The sequence below is a fragment of the Microcaecilia unicolor genome, chromosome 11, assembly GCF_901765095.1.
Source record: "Microcaecilia unicolor chromosome 11, aMicUni1.1, whole genome shotgun sequence".
Lineage (NCBI taxonomy): Eukaryota > Metazoa > Chordata > Amphibia > Gymnophiona > Siphonopidae > Microcaecilia > Microcaecilia unicolor.
The window spans coordinates 84,549,325-84,570,292 of NC_044041.1; the positions used below are offsets into that span (position 1 = coordinate 84,549,325).

Genomic DNA, 20,968 nt, shown 5'->3' on the forward strand with positions numbered 1-20,968 from the left:
AAATATTTTTACTGACGATCGTTTATTTCAATCGACTGAGAGTTTATACATCATATTAATAGTTTTTTTAACTTTCTTAATTCTATAATTCAATCATTATCATAATTTCTGCCATATTATACTGAATCTTTTTAGAAAATTTTATTTTTCTAATCACATATTGTATTTTCATTTAATGAAGCTTTTTAATACACACTTTATTTAATAACGTACTTTTCTCTTATTTAAAACAATGGCTTGCAGGAAACTTACATATCATTTCAACATAGTGTGTTAAGTGTAATTTATATATGTCATTCTTTTCAATAATAGGTTCCATTACTTTTTATTAGTTACATTTTAAATTAATATATGTTCATTTACTTGTAGCGCGAGATAGAGCCACAGAAAAATTTTAAATTTCTCTTTTGACAACAACTGAGTCAATACGAGTAATGTCAGATTATAACCATTTTTGACATTTAGCGTTATTAGTGATTTGTTTCAGTAGTGATTTATTTTACTATTGATTGGATCAATGGGTAGTAGCACTTAACCCTTACCGTTCAGTGAATCCAGACTGCCCCAATTTGACTGCCCCTATCGGACCGACCGTTCACTTGTCTATTAGATTGTAAGCTCTTTGAGCAGGGACTCTTTGTTAAATTGTACAGCGCTGCGTAACCCTAGTAGCGCTCTAGAAATGTTAAGTAGTAGTAGTAGTAGTAGTAGTAGTAGTAATTGATCAGAGAGAGTATATGGATATACTAATCACGATTTTAACCACTCATTTAGTGATAGTTGTGAGTATAGAATTCTTCATATTCTTTGTCATTTAAAACAAACACTTCTAACGCTTTACTTGAGCATCGAGAATTGTCTATTTTACACTACATTTGAAGTTACTTCATTGTTTAATTAAGACACACATTCTTTGGCTCAAATAGGTTGTCCATCAAGTTCATAGATATCCTGGAAATGACGAGGATCGGTTACAGTTTGCTTTTGGTGGTAAAACCTTTTTTGAAAAATGCGAATATTACGTCAGACGTGGCGTCTTTATTCCGCCGAGATTCTCTATAATACTAAGATCTACATATCACCACAGTTGATTTTCAGAGTGTGAGACGCTTTATTTAGCTTCTCCAGTCGACATAGACAGCGGTTTATGTTTTAGGTTGGCAGACTTACATAGCGGTAAGATGCAGCTATATATTTGCACTATGTATGTGGAAATTTAGCAGACTCTATGGAGATTTTAGAGTTAGCTTAGGATTGATTAGTTAGATCCCTGTTCTGATTAGGTAGCCTAATCGCTATGCCTTAGACACATACAACAATCTGTTTATCTCCATTTTTATAGCGCATACACGGTTGTTTTAGGAAACAGTGTGATTAACAGCAATTTTTTTCATACAGACCTTTTAATAATTGTTCATAAAAATTTTTTTTGTAAAGGTTCCACCTTCTTAATAAGGTTTCATTTGGCAGAATTTCATACGACAAGGATAAACACACATGGTGTTAAGGTAAAAACACATTTGATTTATGTATAATCATTTCTATTTACCTATATTACGTCAGACGTTTCCACTTCGTCGAGTTTTTCTACTATAAAAAGATCTACATGTCATTTTCAGAGAGTGAGACGCTTATTTCAGTTTCTCTAGTCGACACAGACAGCGTTTGATGCTTTAAGCTTGAAGATTTACATAACAGTTAGATAGTTATATATTTGCACAATGAGTGTGATATTCTGGTTTGCTCTACAATGTTCTTAATGTCCAATCAGGTTTGATGATTCAGTTTTCGATCAGTTTAGGCAGTCTAATCGTTATGCCTCAGATATTTATAATATGGCCAACTACCTTTTCATGAGGCATACATAATAATTTGCTCAGTTTTATTTTTATTTTTATAGAGTTTATGAAGTTTTTGTAGAGAATAGCGTGATTAATATGATTTTTCTTTTTATATAGAACATTGAAGGACTGTTCATTCAGTCATTTTGCATAGGTCCTGCTTTTCTGACAAGGTTTCGTTGATAGCACTTTCTTCATATAAATTTGCATATGACAAGAGAAATACATATGGTGTAAAGGTAATAACGCACTTTATTTATGCATAATCATTTTCTGCCTTATCTTATAGAATTATAAGTTTAGTCTAATAATATACATTTTTTAGAAAAAGTTAGATATAAACGTCTTACAATAGTTGTCATATAAGCATTATTAGAGTTTGTTTTTGCATTTTATTATAATTTGGCAATAAGTTATTTAGATATATTATATATCTCACATTGTTTGAATAAAGGGATTCAGACTTTTCAGTTTCTGGTATTGTGTACAGAGATATTCTTTATTTGTATATATTTTGAAATTGTCTATAAATTAAGTATAAGTTGTTGGGGTTATCTTTTATATTTTAAATTGAGTGTATGAAATTAATTTCATATTTTTGGTGTTTTGTGTAATGTAATATATAAGGTGAGAATCCTATTTAATAAAACGCACCTCCAACATTCTGAAGCTGACTGCATGGCTGAGGCATTCCTGCTCTCTGTATCCATCTCCTGAATTGACATCACGTACTTCCGGGTTCGTCACAAGCAGAAGTGACCAACCACACAAGGTTTCTCAGCTTCAGAATGTTGGAGGTGCATTCTATTAAATAGGATTGGTCAGCTCCTTGAAGCACAGCCGGAGCTCAGCATCCTGCATAGTAACGCTCAGACACCAGAGAGAGAGATGGGGGGCCTGACACCATAGAGAGGGAGCGAGGGGGGCCTGACACCAGAGAGGGGGGGGGGAGGTATCTCTGTCACACACACACTCTCTCTCACACACTCTCTCCTCACAGTCAATGTCTTTCTCTCTCTCACTCTCACACACTGTCTCTCACACACTCTATGTCTCACACTGTATCACATTCACTCTCTATGTGTCACACAGTCACTCACACACTCTCTTGGTCTCATACACTCAGTCTCAAAGAGAGTCTGTGTCTCACACACACTCTCTCTCTCTCTCTCTCGCACACACAGTGTGTGAAACACACTCTCTCTCCCTCACACTGTCTCACATATGCACTTGCACACACTCTCATTCTCACAGACACACTCGCACCCAGACTCACTCTCTCTCACACACACACACTCTCTCTCTCACACACAGTCACTCTCACATACACTCTCTCAAACATATACACTCCGAGGAAAACCTTGCTAGCGCCCGTTTCATTTGTGTCAGAAACGGGCCTTTTTTACTAGTGTTTGTATAATTTAAATAAGTTTAATCTAATATATTTTTTAAATTAATTTTTATTAAAGATATATTTCTGTTATTTATAAGGTACTTCAGACAGATTGAATATAGTACAAGTTTGTACATTAGTTGTCTGTATTTGCTCGTTGGTTGTCTACTTACTGTCAATTTATGATGTTTAGCATATTTATATTGTTTTAATCTTATTTGTTTTAAACAGACTCCTGACGCAGGCCAGTTGGGCCAAAACACAGCTGTGTCGAGTCATATCACCCTTCAATAAAATTTTGAGTTTTAATTTTTGTGTCATCTTGTTTTGTTTTTTACTTTTTTCATTTTTCGCTATTTTTTATTTTTTGGTATTGAGGTTTTTTTATTATTTTTGTTTATTTTTTTGATTAGTTTATTTTTGTGTGTCATCTTTGCTGTTTTTGGTGATTGTTATATTTTTGCGAGGACTAGTTTCTTCTGTTTTGTTGGATATTGCTCATTTTCAAAGAAAATACACTTTTTAACCGTCTCTCTGACCTCATGTGCACCTTTCTTTAAATTAGTCACCTTATTTTCTAATTCTTCTTGCTCTCTTACCTATCTATATGTTCCATCTTTGCTTGTACCCTACACTGTCAATTAAAATGTTCTATTATGTATTGTGTTGACATTGTAAGTAGTAGCCTAGTGGTTAGTGCAGCGGACTCTGATCCATGGGAACTAGGTTTGATTCCCACTGTAGCTACTTGTGACTCTGGGCAAGTCACTTAACCCTCCATTGCCCCTGGTACAAATAAGTACCTGTGCATAATATGTAAACCGCTTTGAATGTAGTTGGAAAAACCACAGAAAGGCAGTATATAAGTCCCATTCCCTTTCCCCCCTATACATGCCATACTTTGTATTGTTATTTGAATATTTTTACTGCTGTAATTGTCTATTGCTCATGTTTGATTTATTCTCATTGTACACCGTCTTGAGTGAATTCCTTCAAAAATGCGGTAAATAAATCCAAATAAGTAAATATGTGCGTTGAAAATGAGCCTTTCTATCTTTCTGCTCTCTGTAGCATTTTGAGTCAGTGGCTGGCTGAATTTGTTTTCCAGGGCAGTCACTCAGACCCCTGAGAGCTCAGTTACAGACGATACAGCTTCTAGCATTATTGTCCTTATGGCTGGTGACCATGGCTAAGGAGATCTCTGGTTTTCCATGAGCAAGATTAGCTAACTAAACAAACTATCCCCTTTGGAGTGGACCTTTGCTTCTGACCCCTGTCCTGACTTGTGCAGCCTTTCAACAGGTCCCAGCTCCAGCTCCTTGCTTTGGACCCCTGTCCTGACTCTGCTGCCTTTCAGCAGGTCCCAGCTCCAGCTGAACAGCTTTTGGATACCCAGACATAAATGCAGAAAATATTAGGTTGTTTTTGGTTTCTGCTCTGGGTGTAATAGCCTTGTTTGGCTTCTTGTGGGGAGTTAGGTAGTGGATTTGTAGAGCCTCAATATCATATGTCTGACATTTTAGGAGGAGGAGGAGGAGGAGGGGGAAGTGTGAACAGCCAGCTCCTTTCTGTACCTACCTTCACATTCACCAAGGTGTGATGTGCTGCTTCCAGAGATGTCCTGCTCAAATGTCACCCTGCAACAGGAAAAACAGAAACAGAAGTAGTTTAGTCTTCAGATGAGCGACACAGAGAGAAGGACACAGAGAGAAGGGCGGGAAGAGAGAGCCAGCTATGGTGTGGAATGCTCCAGAAGATGAGCAGTAAGATAGGAAAGAGCCGGTCTGGATGCAGAACACAGATGGCATGTTCTTCTGCAAATTTTACAAGAGCCCAACACCAAGAAATTTAAGCTGCTGCAATGTCATTTTTGTGCAGCTACATCCCAGTCAACCCCAGTTTTGGGAATCTAGATGATACCAGCCAAAAAAAGATGATTGGTTAATCAAATCTGCTTAAGCATTGCCAAAGGTATGTTTGCCCTCAGTCACTAAGGACTCTTTCTCATCCTTGTCTGAACTGCATTTCTAAGTGGAATTCGTTTGTTTGACCATGTCAAGGCAACAATTGGGCCAAACGCCAGGGTAAAAACCTCCTGGTGCTCAAGGTCTGCTCCCTCCCCTTTTCCCTTGGGTTAGGGACAGTGAACTTAGCTCCAAATCCTGCCAAATTGGTTTGGATTCCAAGTCCAGAATACTTTGTGTGCATGTCCAAGTAGTAAAATGTTAATCGCTGCAGGGCCATAAACCAAAGATATGTGCTGTCTCACGCCATCCCCTTAGCACAGGCTGAACGTCTCTCACTGGTGTCCTGCGGATCTCTGGGGCAGCTTGTAGGACTCTTGGAAAACTGGTTGGATTAAAAGATGCCCAGTAACTCATTGCTGGAGGATGTGCTAAAAGTAGTTATTTATTTTGCTCACACCTTTTTCAGCAGTAGCTCAAGGTGAGTTACATTGGATATTTCCCTGTCCCTGGGGGGAATCACAATCTAAGAGGATCTTTTACTAAGGCGCGCTGACGTTTTTGGGGCGCGCTAAACATTAGAGACACCAATGCATTCCTATGGGCATCTCTAATGTTTAGTGCGTCCACAATTTTAGAGCACGCTAAAAATGTGAGTGGGCCTTAGTAAAAGACACCCTACGTTTGAACCTAAGGCAATATAGGGTCAAGTAACTTGCTCGAGATCACAAGGAGCAGCAGTGGGATTTGAACTGGGAACCTGAGGACATCAAGACCAGTGCTCTAACCACTAAGCCACTCCTCCAGTGTAGCTGGATTTATAAAAAGGATTGGCCAAGATCCTGGAGGAAAAGCCCATAAACCGTTAAGGGAGACTTGGGGAAAGCTACTGCTTACCCCTGAGGTCAGTAGCCTGGAATATTGCTAGTTTCTGGGAATCTCCCAGGTACTTGTGACTTGGACTAGCCACTGTTAGCAACAGGATTCTGCTGGGCAAAATGGACCATCAATCTGAAGGAGTATGGTAATTCTTCTGTTCCTCAAACCCACCCCCCAGGGAAATCACTGGGATGTCTGTTTTAAAAGATGAACCAGAAAAAAATATGTGTTTTTGGTAATCAAATAAGAGGTTTGATGCCAGAAAAAGAGGGGTGGAAGAGGATAGAGAATGGTGGGTTTTGGGGGCAGCAGCTGGGAGGTTTCCTGAAGGATGGAGGCTGGGAGAGCCCTCGCTTTTCCCAGATAGATATCCACTGTGGGGCAGTGCTCAACCGTTTCATACAAAACATGAAGCTGGCTCTGTTCCTTTCAATTTCTTTTTAATTAAAACTTGTCGGACATCTATATTTCACTTTAAAAAAATGCCTGAAATAAAAATTGATTGCCTTTGTAGTTCATCCTGGACTTTAAAGCAGAAGTACATGCATTTAATATCAGCTAAGTTTAAGTAGTTTCACTATTTTTTTGAGTATCATTAAATACTTAGGGCTTAACATTCAGACGGTTTAAGTGTTGGCCACTGCTGGCTAAATTATACCCAGATATTCTGAGCTAGGCCTTTTCCAGGCACTGACACTGTATATCCAGATCTTTGGTGATGCCCAGAAGTTACCCAGGTACAGATGATGTTCAGTGCTGTATCCGAATAGCTAACTGGGTAATGTTAGGATAGTGGTCCCATTTGCCCAATTAGCTATGTGGGCAACTGGCACTGAATAGCACCCAGTGCCTGCATAATTCCACCAGACTCTGCTCTCCTGCACTAACCGGCAGTCAGAGCGGGTATTCAGTGGTACTTTCCGGTTAAGTGTGGCTGAATATCCCCTCCCAACCTGCTCAGCACAATTTTAACTGGGCAGGAGACTGTCCTGTCCAGTTAAATTGTTTTGAATATAGGGCCCTTTCTTTTAACCAACCATGCATTCTTCAGGACCTCTAAAATTGGAGTTTGGTTCTGTGGGAACACACACTGGTAGGGGGCACAGGCATATTCAGGTCTTCTGTCCCTTCCAGCAGCAGCATGGACCCAAACTTCCTCATAACCCCATTCTATTACTGCAAGAATACGACCACATCAGACATTTCTGATCACTGACACTGAGAGGGCAGGTGGGGAGGGGAGGCCCACATCAGAATTTCCTCGTTTGTCATCTTTGCTGGTGGAGCCTGGGACCCCATTTGCTGCCTTTGCTCACCACTGAATGTGGGGAACATTTTAAGAAAACTTCCTTCAAGGGCTGGGAAAATGAGCTGCATCTGGCCCATGGTCTATAGTTTGGGGACCTCTGCATTAATAGGACCAAGAGTCTCAAATTTGAGCCCACTTCCTCAGAATAAGCTGATTCAGGCCAAATTTTACCTGGAGCTCAACCTTTTAAGCTGAGGGAATACCAGAAGCACATGCCCATGCCACAGGAGCCAAAACCAGAACTAGTAGGTAAAGGGACAAGGACTTTCACGGTAGTGAAGTACCTATCCCCTCTCCAACATGGAGTTGTATGTTCACTTTGTCTTCACATGGCCTGTCTCCCTCGATTCCTTTGTCTACAAACATGATAGAAGCCATTTTAGCCTCCTCCCCACCCACCCTTTATCTGTTCCATTCTGTTATACCTGGTGCCGGGTTCCAGGAACACACAGGAGCCCTCGGGTGTCCAGCCACAGTACGGGTCCCGACTTTCCAGACAGTTCCTGCAACCATCAAAATGTTTAGCTCAGCTGTGATTCAGACATAAAGACAGGTGTGATTTCCTCTAAGGTATTGTTGGACAGTGCACAGGGGGGCAGGAGCCCACTCAGCCTCTGGCTACAGCACTAAGATGAATTGGCTGGTGACAGTACCCCCGCTCTCCCTAAAAGCTGATCTTAAATTCTGAAATAATTAAGAGAGGCCTATGGCAGCTGAAGGGACAGGGTGGTATCTTCACTAGTGTACTGTACAATATGCTAGTCCGTGAGCATGAGAGGATCAGGAGCTCTCTCCCCACCCCCCACCCCCAATGATTTACTCAGCAAGTTGAAAACTTCCCTCCCTGCAGCTGCTGAATGGGCAGCACCTCTGAAATCCTCCTCTGCATTCTCCTGGCATCAGGCTACCAGGGCTAGTGCAAAGATATTAGGTGCTGTGGGCACCCTCATTCATGCCACTCTTGCTCCGACTCATACCGCTGCCATTGGTGCAACATTTTTCCAGGGCCTGCAGCAGTGGCAATAACAAGAAAACAGCATGATGCAGAACCCCATGTGGCTGCATTCTGAAACTCCAGCTGGCCCCGCCCCCATGCAAACAGGAAGTCTGCGTTGGAGGAGGTGGGACCAGCTTAACTTTGAGAGCGTTCAGAGGTTTGTGCCATGCTTCTTTCCTGTTTCGTTGCCATTGCCTGTGCCACCAGGGAAGATGTGGCAGTGATGGTAATAACAGGGAAGGAAGATTGGAAGCTGCCGTTTCAAGGGCTTTTTCATGGACCCTTTATGCCACCTCCAAAGTCTACCAACAGTTCACCTAGTGGTAGCACTAGCCCTTCACGCTATGAGCAGGTAAAAGGGCCTGTAACTAAGAGGTGACTGCAGACACCGTCCCCTATCCTGATCTGTACGCTGCCCTTGTCAAGTCAGGAAGAAAGGGGAAACTTTTATTGTTTTTTTTTTTATATCACTGTAGGTTGCTCTGTGCACTTATCCACAGTACTGGAACTTCAGACAATCTTTGGTTGCTAAATTAATCAGGCACTGAACCAACATGATGGAGAAAGTTGTAAATATGAATGAATCTGTTGCTGGAAAAGCAGTTCTGTCAGGGACTGAAACAGGCCAAGGCAGCAGCATTCACCTTCTAGTGCAGTCCAGAAATTAAAACTCACAGGGAAAGGGTGGGGAAAGGATCTCAACACCCCCTGAATTCTCTGCTCCCCCTGCCGAATCACCTCCATGATAAACTCCAGCTCCTATTCTTTATTCTGCCAACCAGCACCTTTTTAGTAATTCCCTCCTTTTTACAGATTCACTCGCATCATGGTGTTTCAGTGTTGATGCTCTGTCCCTGTGAAATTCCCTCCCTCTCAACCTTAGTTCAGAATTATTATTTACTAGAATTTAAATCTCTACTTAAAACAGGCCTTCCCATAACAGCACTGGACCATCCACCCAATCCAACACCTATTCCTGATTCATTTTGCTTATACCCCTCCTTCTTTACCGCATTAAGAACCCCGTTTACTGAGCCGCGCTAGAGGCACGTTAGTGCTTTTAGCGCACGCTATCCATTTGTGCATGCTGTGTAGGCGCCCACAATATTCCTATAGTTGCCTACACAGTTAGCGTGCCCTAATTTTGTGCAAGCACTAAAAACGCTAGCGCACCTTAGTAAACAGGGCCCTGAGTAGGGTTACCATGTTTTGTCCCCCAAAAAGGAGGACACATGCCCTGCCCCCACCACACACCCCGTCCCCTTTCAAACCCTCGCTCCGCCCCGTCACACACCCCATCACCCTCCTCCGCTTACCTTACTACTGCCCTGGTGGTCTAGTGACCTCTTCGGGGCAGGAAAGAGCCCCCTCTTTCCTGCCCGGAGCGCTGCCCTGTATGCATCCTTCCTGTTGGTGATCTCAGCGCCGATTCAAAATGGCCGCCGAGAGTTGAAGTCTCGCGAGGTCACTTCAACTCTCGGCAGCCATTTTGAATCGGCGCCGAGATCACCAACAGGAAGGATGCATGCAGGGCAGCGCTCCGGGCAGGAAAGAGGGGACTCTTTCCTGCCCCGAAGGCGGAAGAGGTCACTAGACCACCAGGGCAGTAGTAACTAAGGGGAGGGGAGACTAGCAATCTGCCCGTTTGTCCAGATTTCTGGACAAACGGGCAGATTGGCAAAACCCGCCCAGTTGCCCGGACATGTCTTCAAAAAGAGGACATGTCCGGGTAAATTCGGACATATGGTAACCCTAGCCCTGAGTCATCAGCAGTGTAGTTTTGTCTCTTTTGCACTTTCTCCCCTCCTTTTGTATCTTATACAAATTTTAAAATGTTAATAATTTTAATTTTAGCTTAACTTATATTAAATGATACTTCTTTTTCTCTACCCTTATATTTAATACTTGGAATGTAACTTTGGCTGCCTATTGCCTCTTTCCCTATCACTTCCCCTAAAATTTTTGTACTCATTGTAAACCACTTAGAAATTTTATTTGCGGTATAAAAAATAAAGATGAACCTCCTCAACTGAAGTAGTTAGGTTGCTTTATTTGCTCCAGCATCATTTACACCAAATTTGTTCTTCAGAAATTGTGCTGGCAGCTCCCCTCCCCCATTCTTCTGCAGTCAAGTTTTTTTTTTTTTTTGCTCTGGGCTTCCCCAGAGGGCAGCACATTTTTACCAGAAACCTGGATCTAATTGAGTCTCCACATAGCTCTAATTGGGCTTAGGACTGTAAGCAGATGCGAAGGAGGTGATCGCTCAAGTCTCCCAAAGTTTGAAAAATGTTTTTAATAACCTGCTGCAATTTTTCAACAATTTATTTCTAAAGAAACAAACAAAAAAAAATAGGTGAAGACCCCATTGAATTTGTTCTACTGCAAAATGGAAAAAGTGGAGAGTGCCACTGGGTGGGGGTGATGCAGTCAACCAATGGTCAGAACCGGTTTCAGATTTGCGACCAGTTGAAACTAGTTTGAACTGGCCAGAACTGGTTTCAGTTGGTCAGAACCAGGTTTGATCCAGTCAGAACCGGTTTCAGTCGGTCAAAACCTGTCTGTCCTGAACTGGTGTCAATTGGTCTGAACTGGTTTCAAACGGTCATAACCGGCTTGAACCTGGTTTCAATATCTGAATCCGTCTGAACCTCCCCTGGCGTAATTTAAGGTCACAGCTTCTTCTCTTTTCCCCCGGGGAGATGGTGTCCCTCCACTCTTTGTGTGCCTGGATATAGAAACTCACTTCATGCAGCCCGAGTACTGCTGGCATCGTGCGACAGGCACTTTCACCACACAGGGGGAGAATGCCAACAGCAGGGATCCAGACGCTTTGTCCAGTGCCATTCCCAGAATACGCCTGTCCTCTTCACTGTACCGGCCACACCTGCGGGAGAAAGAAAAAGCTGTAGGCTGGGCTTGTACTATCTGCTGACACTGAGCTAAAAGGTAACCATGAGAGACATGTTGGAATTACCTCCGAGAGTGGGTGACACATTTTCAGATTCCTCAGTGGCAAAAGCATGTCTGCTCCCACCTCCTCAAAAGAAGGGAAAGCAATGGTTTGATTTGGATTTGTGTAAAATAAGAAGGGAGGGGGCTCAAAAGGAGCAAAAGTGAGAGACTGGGGTGACTTGGAAAAGGGTGAGCTCTCCTGGGGGCGGACAAGCTCCAAGGATTTTGTGGGTTAGCCAGTGGGTCTGAAACCTGTCCTGGGGCATCACCAACCCGTCAAGTTTTCAGGATATCCCTAATGAATAGGAGAGATTTGCATATAATGGAGATAACAGGCATGCAAAGCTGTCTTATACATATTCATTAGGGATATCATGTAAACCTGACTGGCTGGTGGTCCCTTAGGACAGGTTTGAGAATCACTATGTTAGGTAACATTCTCCATGCAGCTCTCAAATCAACAACTTAGAAGCAAAACTCATGGTATCTCCATGAAGACTCTGCCATTTGCTTGCCAGGGAATATTATTCATCTGCTGCTATCCTAGGGCTTCCTAAACCTGCCCTGGTGACACCACAGTCAGTTAAGTTTTCAAGATACCCAGTGCGAAGTTGCTTGAGGTAAATTTTGCTTAAATCACACTCGGTACTTGCAGATTTACCTCCTGTGTTTTCACTGTGAATATGCTGAAAACGTAGTTGGTTGTAGGGTCATGAGGGCAGGTTTGGGAAGCTCTGGGCTTGTCCTTCCATGCTTGTTGACTTTAACCCAGGGGATGTTCTAACTTTCAAGGTTGTTCTCCATCTGCTCTGGAATCATTCTGCCATCTTGGAATTTTCATCTTATCCAACAGCATCAACCAGGTCCTTTGGTTTTCACAGTTTCCACATTTCCCTTGTATTTCCTGTATTAAAAGCCATCTTGAGTGTGAGGTGGCTTACCCTACGCTGCATAGCGTCACTCTCTCCAAAGCAACTGTACACAGTGTCCTCCAGCAGTTCCCCACCCACCACCCTCCCTTTCTGGGATTTGGAGCAGTTGCAGGAGCCATGTTGGCCCTGGAGAAAAGTGGAGCAAGAGGGTGTGATACCTTTTTAAAGGGCCAATAAAAAAAGAAGATGTGGTACAAAAGCTTTGGTATCAACTGCAACTTCAGGGCTGAAGGGAGTTTACATATACAAAATGCTTGCTGTAGAGTAACCAGTCTCACCAAAATAGCTATCAGTATGTGCCCAGTCTAACCAATTAGTATATGCACCACAAATGATATCTGTGGTGGGAATTGCCAGTACTCACCATCTTCTAGATATCAAAGCTTCCCTCCTTCAACCTAGCTTTCAAGAAGGAACCTGTATAGTTTCTAAACTTCATAGGCCTATTTCATCAGTTTTTGGTTGGTTCTTTAACCTACTGGGATTTAATCTTTTCCTTTTTGAGGCCAGAGAGAGACAACTGCAGTTTAGAAGTGAGCTCAGACGGTTCTGTCACTGGGCGGGGGACTGATACACAAAGGTTACCATTAAATACAGCAGCTGTGGGTGAACTTACAGACTTGCAACAACAACTGATGCACAATGGGGATGGCATGCAAATGAAATGAACAGAAATTTAACGGTGACCTTTGTGCACTGGCCCCTGGAAGTGCCTAGCACATGCGTAAAACAGTTGTTTCAAGGACACCGTGTGGAGAGCTCCTGCACTGAAACAAGCTCACCTTCACCTTTGGATCAAACTTGGAGCTCCTGCGGCGATACCTGCATAGCTATTGTAAAGACGGCTGCATTGGCTTGGGTGTGTTTTGAAGCTGAAGCTCTGGTGTGGACGTAGCTCACAGGGTACAGAGAAGAACCAAGAGAAATAAAGGTAAGCAGAGCCTCGGAAGAAGGGGAGGGTTCCCTGCACTAGGTCAGGGAGTGATTGGGAGGCAGAGGCTGAAGGGAGAAGGGAACTGGACAGGGATCAGCCCCGGAGTTTCAGAATGGATGAGGGGGGCTCCTCTCTGACAGCTCCTGACCTACCATATAATCTAGCACATTAAAGGTAAGTGCTTCTTTCTCTGCATGGCACAGAATGTTCATTTTAATATGGATAAGCTTGATGTAATACATTTGCACACAGTTATCAGTAGCTGCTACGGCGAACGGTAAAAGGGACGCAGAACCCCTATATGCATTGGACACTAAATAAGGTTTGCTTTAGACCAGCTACAACCAGTCTAAAGCAAATGATGCAAGCATAGTAAGCTTTGTGCATCGGGCCCTGGGACTGATAGGTGAGACCTCTTAGAACTACACTGACAGCATTCACCAGAGCTAAAGCGGTTCAAGAACAAGAGAGTCAGGCTCTGAGAATGCAAGGCAGGAAGCTTCAAGGAAATACCAGGAAATGCTGTTTACTGAGAAGCTGGAGGATGTTGCTTGGACAGAGAAAGCAGCAAGGGGGGATTATTACTGGAAAGTGAGTATGGTCTGTGATGATACAGCATGCAGGCTGACAGGTTTGTAGCTGCTAACTAATGAGCTGTACATTCAAGGCATTGAGTCACATAACTCAGTGGTTCCTACTTGTCTGGATGATATGTCTCAAATTCCTCCAGGAAGATGCTCTGATTTGCTGTACTGATGGCGGATCCAGAGAGGCTGACATTGGGTTGAATGAGGAACTTCAGGACAGTTCCTGTGTCTGAGCCCAGAAAGACAACTGTGTGATTGCCAAAGGGTCCAGCTGTGGTGTCCACCACCATTTTGTTGAGCTGGAACCTGTAGTGAGAAGAAGGCACAGCAGCTGAGAGTCACACACGCCTGAGTACGCACAAGCATTTACATGGCTAACAATCATTATGCATAAACCTGAACTGGCCATACAGATGCGTCATCGCACACTCGAGCCCACACCTTCATAATCCAATAACTTAAGACAGTCATAGCCTCATCGTTTAGGATTTAAATGGTGGTCAGCAGTAGGGCCTCCCCTCTTTTACAGTTAAATGAGCTTTCAGATCCCCTTCCCTTCTTGCCAACCCACAATGTCCTATAAAAAGGAGCGCCTGCCCCCCCCCCCCCCCCCCCCCAGCCATTGCCTGCCACTACTCAATGGAAACTGCAGGACCTTTTAGGGTGAAAGAAATGGTAGGGTTCGGACAGGAGGCACTGGGGTGAAAACATGGAGGAATTAAAGAAATGAAGCACTAATTCTCTCAGGCATTTAATGAAAAAGCTGTATAGTTTCACTTTTCTGATATTTAAATTGTTATCCAAGTGGATCTGTTACTAAGTCTGGTTACTTGACATTTTTAAGATGAATGTTTATCATTTTACGGATTAATAACACGTTTGTGATTGTTGCACTTCTGGTTTTTTGTTTGTTATTATAGTCTTACATCTGTTCTTAGATTTCCAGCTAGAACCACTAGTGAATGGTGGGATAGGAATGTTTTTAAATAAGACTAAATTATAATTCAAAAGGTGCAGAAAAGGCAAAATGGAGGCCTGAATAGAGAAAGGCCTAGTTTGTCCCCCCCCTCCCAAACTCCACCTTCTGCTTCCGGATGTATGGCACTCGTACTCACCTGGTCATCGTCCTCATAATCCAGGGGGCATCCCCCAGCGAGGGCACAGATTCATCCATTAGCGGGTGGGTCTTCACAAAGTTCAGCATCTCATCAGGGAAACTGCTGGATGAGTTGTAACGCAGGTTGGGGGTTGCACAGCAGCCGGGGCTGTAGGAAGAGAACTTGGCCTCAGAATGGGAAATGCACTGCTACCTTAGATCATCTCTGAAACTCACCCCCCCCCCTCAACCTTCTTGTGCACCAGCTGACATCTTAAGGTTAAAGGGAAAATGTTTATACTTAACTGTCCCCTTCAGAGGAAATTTCCTCTACAAACCGATTGCAATAAATTCTCTCCTGCCCCAACTTTGACCCTTTCTGGCCTGCTCCTCACAGTTCCACCTAAGCCTTCCCTCTGCAGCTGAACATGGTGGGGCATTACAGACCGTTCCTGCTGTCTCCACTCCTGCCACTGGAAATCCTACGTGCCACACCAGCCACAGTCAGGGTCCTCTCTAAGCACTGCTTCATCTATAAGGATGATTTTCCAAGTACCAGACCTGCCACCACTGCCAGGGGCTCCTCTGGGTGCTGCATTTTCAGAGAGCAGGGCTCAGAGGGACTCCAAAAGCAGTGCAGGAGAGGAGAAGAGGAGAAAGAATGGGCCACAAACCATACTAATGAGGGAAAAGCTGAACAGGATATCCTTAAAGATTAAAATGCGCCATTTAACAAGGAAAATCTCTTTTCCCCCTGACCCCTTTAACTTTCACATCTAGGTTTGGTTTCCTTTCTTGGATTTTGTTCTTGCTGTATCTGATCTTTGCTGAGCACATTAGGACTTGATCCAACCTGGCCTGGTATCTTCTTACCCCTAGTGATTGACTACTCACCGGGGCTTTGGAACCAGCTCCTCTGGCACAGGAGTCCAGATGGACTCAGGAGACTTTTGTTCTCTGAAGCGCCCCTCGAATGCCAGTGCGATCTGTTCCATATCAAAAGCGCAGACAGCTGAACCAGGAATACTACAGGAAGAGAGAGGTAGAGGTGCTGTAATTCAGAAAAACAGACTGAAAGCTGATGGCATCTTAACCACCAGGCCCCAAAGAGAGACAAATGTGCTTATACAGGTATTAAAACAGGTGAATGTGACTGAAATTTTAGATCCTGTGTCTGCTGAAAGAGACCCTAGAGAAGTTTCCTGTTCAAGCATCTGCGGTGAGAAGGCCAGATAGGGTTTCACTGCCTAAACAAGGATGTCCTGCCTCCAAATCCCTGCAGATTCAACCTAAGAGACACTTCTTGCTGGTAGACCCAGGGAAGTAAATTGGCTCTGAACAGCCGGCACAGCAGAAGTTCTGTTTGCTGTTTTTTCTTAACTGGAGTGAAGGAATGGGCCCAGTGGATCAGAGCAGGCCTGTGGCAGACTGCTAGGGCATTTAAGTACCCAGCACACAGGACGCAGTCAGCCAGTACTTCAGTACATAAGGAGAGATGGGGCTGATGGTTAGCTTGAGGAAGGCTTCAAACGTTTCTGCACTGACCAGTACCATCAGAACCTCTTCATAGAGGGCTCAAGATATCACAGTACCGGAGCGGGGCCTGGCCTTCTTTATTTCCTCTTTTTCTACAACACTCATCTTGTTTCAGTGACTGCCTAAAGCTCTCACATGGGTTAGCTGGGCCACCTCGGATATCTGCCCACAGCATTTGTGTTAACCTGTAGCTCACAGGCTCAGGTCCTGCCATAGGTCCAATCGGCCTCCAGAGGATAACATGAAGGTAAATTGTAATTCGACATCTTTCTGTTACCCACACAAGAAAAAAAGTTTTATAATAAAGACAAGGAGTTAGACTTTCATTGGAAAGAAGGAAAGAATCCCACTAATGTATTCATGTCTATAAAAGGACAGAAGGAGAAGAATCCCATGAATAGATCCATGTTCACAAGAAGAAAGAGAAAACAATCCTGTGAAGAGATTCACATCCACAAAAGGAAACAGAAAAGAGAAAAATCCAGTTAGTAGATCCACATCCATGAGAGGAATTAGAGAAGAGAATCCCATGAAGATCCACGTTCACGAGAGGAAACAGAGAAGAGGAGAATCCCATGGGCAAAAACATCCTCTGTGAAAATACAAAGGGGGAAAAAACATTCTAGAATAAGGGGGGGAGGATGTAATCAATGTGGGCTACTATTAAGATGGGTTATTTTACTGTTAACCTGGGTTATTAGTAATTAGGTCTCATTGTATAAAACAGAACCTGTGCTAAAATAGCACGTTACTTATAAAATAACCCATCTTAACAGTAGCCCACATTGAAAATCACACCCTAAATGTAGTATATCTGGTGTAGGAAGAGAGCTTCCAGGGATCCAGTTCCCCTGATCAAAGACAAAATCCACTTCTGGAACAGGGCCACATGGGGAGGGTCAGTGGATCTGGGCTCTGAAATGACCTATGTAGCAGAGGCAGTTTTGCCATTTCAATTCCAGAAAGCAGCTTCCAAACCAGAGTGTTACACAAGGCAGGCACAGTCTAAAATAACTCCCACTCAGTGCCCCCCCCCCCCCCACCAGCTCTCCTCCCTTCCTTCCCTGCTAGTGAATAGAAATTAATTGTGCCAGCAGGAACCCTCTTCAGTGTGGATAGTAGCGCCCAGGACATGCGGGGAGGCTGGCAATGAACAGACACTTGCTGTTCCACTCCCAGGGATGAATATTCAGAGCACAGCAAGTCCAAATGCTTTTCGATTTTTTTTCCTTTTTTATTCTGCTTGGTAAATGAAAACATTTGGGATGCCAGCCTGGGAATGCCTTCCCCTGGAGCAACTGCAAAGGTCCCATGCAAGAAACTGGGAATCCAGCAGGCAGAAAAGGCTGAGGAAAAAGATCTGGTCTCAAGGAGCAGTGCCTCCTTATTTGATGTGTCAGGCATGGTTGAGCCAGAAGCATTTAAATGGCCACTAACATGAAGAATTCTTCCTTCCCTTATTTACCACCAGGGTTGGCTTTATCATTAGGGGGCTGAAGCAGAAAGCTACCACAACCCAACCCATGTTGTTACTGCAGGGTGTACAAACAATGCAAAAGGCAGTTGAACACAGGAGTTAACTCACACTGTACACATGGGCGAACCATGTATTTAAATGTATGGTAATGAGGCCATTAAGTATTCCTCCACAATGCAGGGAAGGAAACAGTGGCTTTTAACATGCGCAAAATGCGAGACGTGGTGGAGAGGATTCAGTGCCAGTTTTGAAGGTTTAAATAATAGCTTTGGGGTTGATATTCAAAGCAATTTAAATGGCCATGAGAGGAAATGGTTAACCTGCTTGTATGGAGCTATTACTACTAATCATTTCTATAGTGCTACTAGATGTATGTAGTGCTGTACACATTATATGCAGGTACTTTCTCTGTCCTTAGTAGACTCACAGTCTAAGATGTTTTTTTGTACTTGGGGCAATAGAGGGTTAAGTGACTTGCCTGGGGTCACAAGGAGCTGCAGTGGGAATTGAACCCAGGTCACCAGGATCAAAGCCCACTGCACTAACCATTAGGCTACTACTCCCTGATAATCAGTGGTGCTTCACTGGTTAGTGCAGCATTACCACAAAATTGAAAACCAGGAGCCTGATATTCAGCTCGCTGTGACTGCCTCCGGCACTGAATTTCCGGGTACATAGAGTTAGCAAGAACAGAGCTGGTTAAGTGCAATATTCAGTATTTAACTGGCTATGAAGAACTGTATAAAGATAGGACCACATTTTATGTGGTCCAATTTATGTGGTTATCTTAGCCAATTAAGTGCTGACTCTGCTCTCAGAATGCCCTCAAAATAGCCAGTTTTGGCTTGGGTGCTAACTGGGCATTTAAGCTCCAGACAGGCGATTAAATGGCCAGGAGCATCTTCTGGCTGTTTAAATCATTTTGAATATCGGGCCCTGGTTATATTGTGGGCAGTCTGAGGGCGGAATCAGCACTTATGCGGTTAAGTACTGATATTCAGCACTTAACTGCATAATTGCCAATTCTGCCCCGGACCACCTACTTATCCAAACAAGTTGGATTGCATAAGACTCAGTCCTATCTTTATCTGATTTCGCTTAGGCGGTTAAGAGCTGAATATTGCACTTAACTGGCAAGAGATAGCTGGCTACATAAACCCAAATGTTCAATGCTGGTGCCAGGAAATGGCCTGGCATTGAATATCCGGGCATAAGGATGTCAGCGGCCAAAAAAAACACTGACAGTCGCTGAATATTAATCCCTTTCTGTTTTTTTCAGTGACCAACATTAAAAGATAGATGGGAGGGAACAGCGCAATAATATATGTGTTTGTCCGAATAAAAATGAAAGTGTCCACCTACATCTGCGCCTGTAAATATCAGCCTTGCAAACATTTTCTTCCAGGTTCTATATAGCGTGACTTACGTTGCCCATGAAAATCCATTCATATTCTGGATTTGCGCATGCAGCTTAATTAGTTAACAAGCCAATCAGGGCTGATAATTGTCACTTAACAAGCGATTATTATTATTTATTGCATTTGTATCCCACATTTTCCCACCAATTTGAAGGCTTAATGTGGCTTACATTATGCCGTAATGGCGATCGCAATTATTGACACTAATTGGCATTAATTAGAATTTACGAGCAGAACTGTCTAAGCGTATTCTGCAACGTGATGCGCCAAAAAGGGAGCATGGCCATGGGCATGGAATGGGCGGGTCGTGGGCATTTCTCAAATCTATGCGTGTTGTTATAGAATACACCTGATCCACACCTAATTTAGGCATCGGGATTTAGCGGATAATTTTTATTGATGACAAATAACATGATATAACTATTAATAAGAGTCATATAAAAGCTAATAATGAAAGTACAATAAAGGATCCTGATATATCTGTCACCGACTTTTAAAAAGGTTAAGACTCCCTACTCTTACCCAACCCTCCCTTAACTTCTCCAAAAAAAAAAAAAAGTTTTAATTATGTGGTAACTATACGTTAGTAATCTGCAAGCCAATAGGGTGTACTCTGATCTCCTCCGGCCACAGCTGAAGATCGATAAAGGGCGTTGGGATTTCTACCAAGTTTTACTTGGCATAACTGCCCACAACTAAATTTAGTCGCATGGGCAGGCGCTCGGTGTATTCTATAAACCGCTTGGAAATTTAAGCCTATTCTATAAAGTATGCCTAAATTTAGGTGTATTTTAGAGAATATGCCTAGGTGTACTTTTTTTTCCACGTGGATTTTTCAGGTGTCATATATAGAATCTAGCCCAATATGTGCAAGAACATTTATGTGCTGAACAATAGGCACACACATGTGCTGGCCAGGGGTGTAGCCAGACCTCACGGTGGGAGGGGGCCAGAGCCTGAGGTTGGGGGCACATTTTGAGTGCCGCCCCGCTGTCCCCCCCACCGCCTCCTCACCCCTCCCACCGCCTCGCCTCCTCACAAACAAATACCTTTGCTGGTGGGGGTCCCTAACCCCCACCAGCTGAAGCCTTCTTCTGCGCGGTCTCCGGCGCAGCCGTGTTCGCTGCCTGCCCCCTGCTCTTCGTTCTTCTTGCTCCTCTTGTGCACGCTGATGCTGAAGAAGGCTTCGACTGGCGGGGGTTGGGGACCCCCACCAGCCAAACCAGAGGCCCGGACAAAATTTGCCCCTGGTGCTGGCACTTCTGTTTTGTTCAGACATGTGCACAAGTGAGCAGCCCTCCCTGCAGAACCCTTGTGCGCAAGCATAGCCAGGTTTTGATGTCAGGAAGAGCAGACCAAGCTGAAGAGCTGATCTGCATAGGCCCCATTTTATTCAAAATCTGTTTGAGGGAGCAGCTGCTCCCCTTGCACCCCACATAGCTACACCTCTGGCGCACGTGTCTGGTAGACTTCGCCTGATAAGTGCACAAGTTCTTTGCACTTGACAACAGCATCTCATTAGCTTACTGCATCACACGGTTTTTATTTTGCCGAAGAACCTTCATGCTCAGCCGAGTCAGCTATCTGCACCAAGCTCTGCTGCAGGGCTTGAACCCCTAGGTGAACTAGGTGGAAACCTTAGGCAACAGCTGC

The 20,968-nt window shown here is 43.7% G+C and overlaps 1 protein-coding gene across 4 annotated transcripts in view; it reads right to left on the minus strand.

Moving 5' to 3' along the window:
* SEMA6B (semaphorin 6B) overlaps window positions 1-20,968 on the minus strand; it is a 191,919-nt gene that overhangs the window by 16,518 nt on the left and 154,433 nt on the right. For all 4 annotated transcript variants that reach the window (XM_030217965.1, XM_030217967.1, XM_030217966.1 and 1 more), the window contains exons 11-16: window positions 15,779-15,910; window positions 14,904-15,053; window positions 13,900-14,094; window positions 11,127-11,267; window positions 7,812-7,889; window positions 4,813-4,871 (exon numbers count right to left, since the gene is read on the minus strand). In XM_030217965.1, coding sequence (XP_030073825.1) covers window positions 4,813-4,871; window positions 7,812-7,889; window positions 11,127-11,267; window positions 13,900-14,094; window positions 14,904-15,053; window positions 15,779-15,910 — 755 coding nt within the window. The remainder of the gene's footprint in view (window positions 1-4,812; window positions 4,872-7,811; window positions 7,890-11,126; window positions 11,268-13,899; window positions 14,095-14,903; window positions 15,054-15,778; window positions 15,911-20,968) is intronic.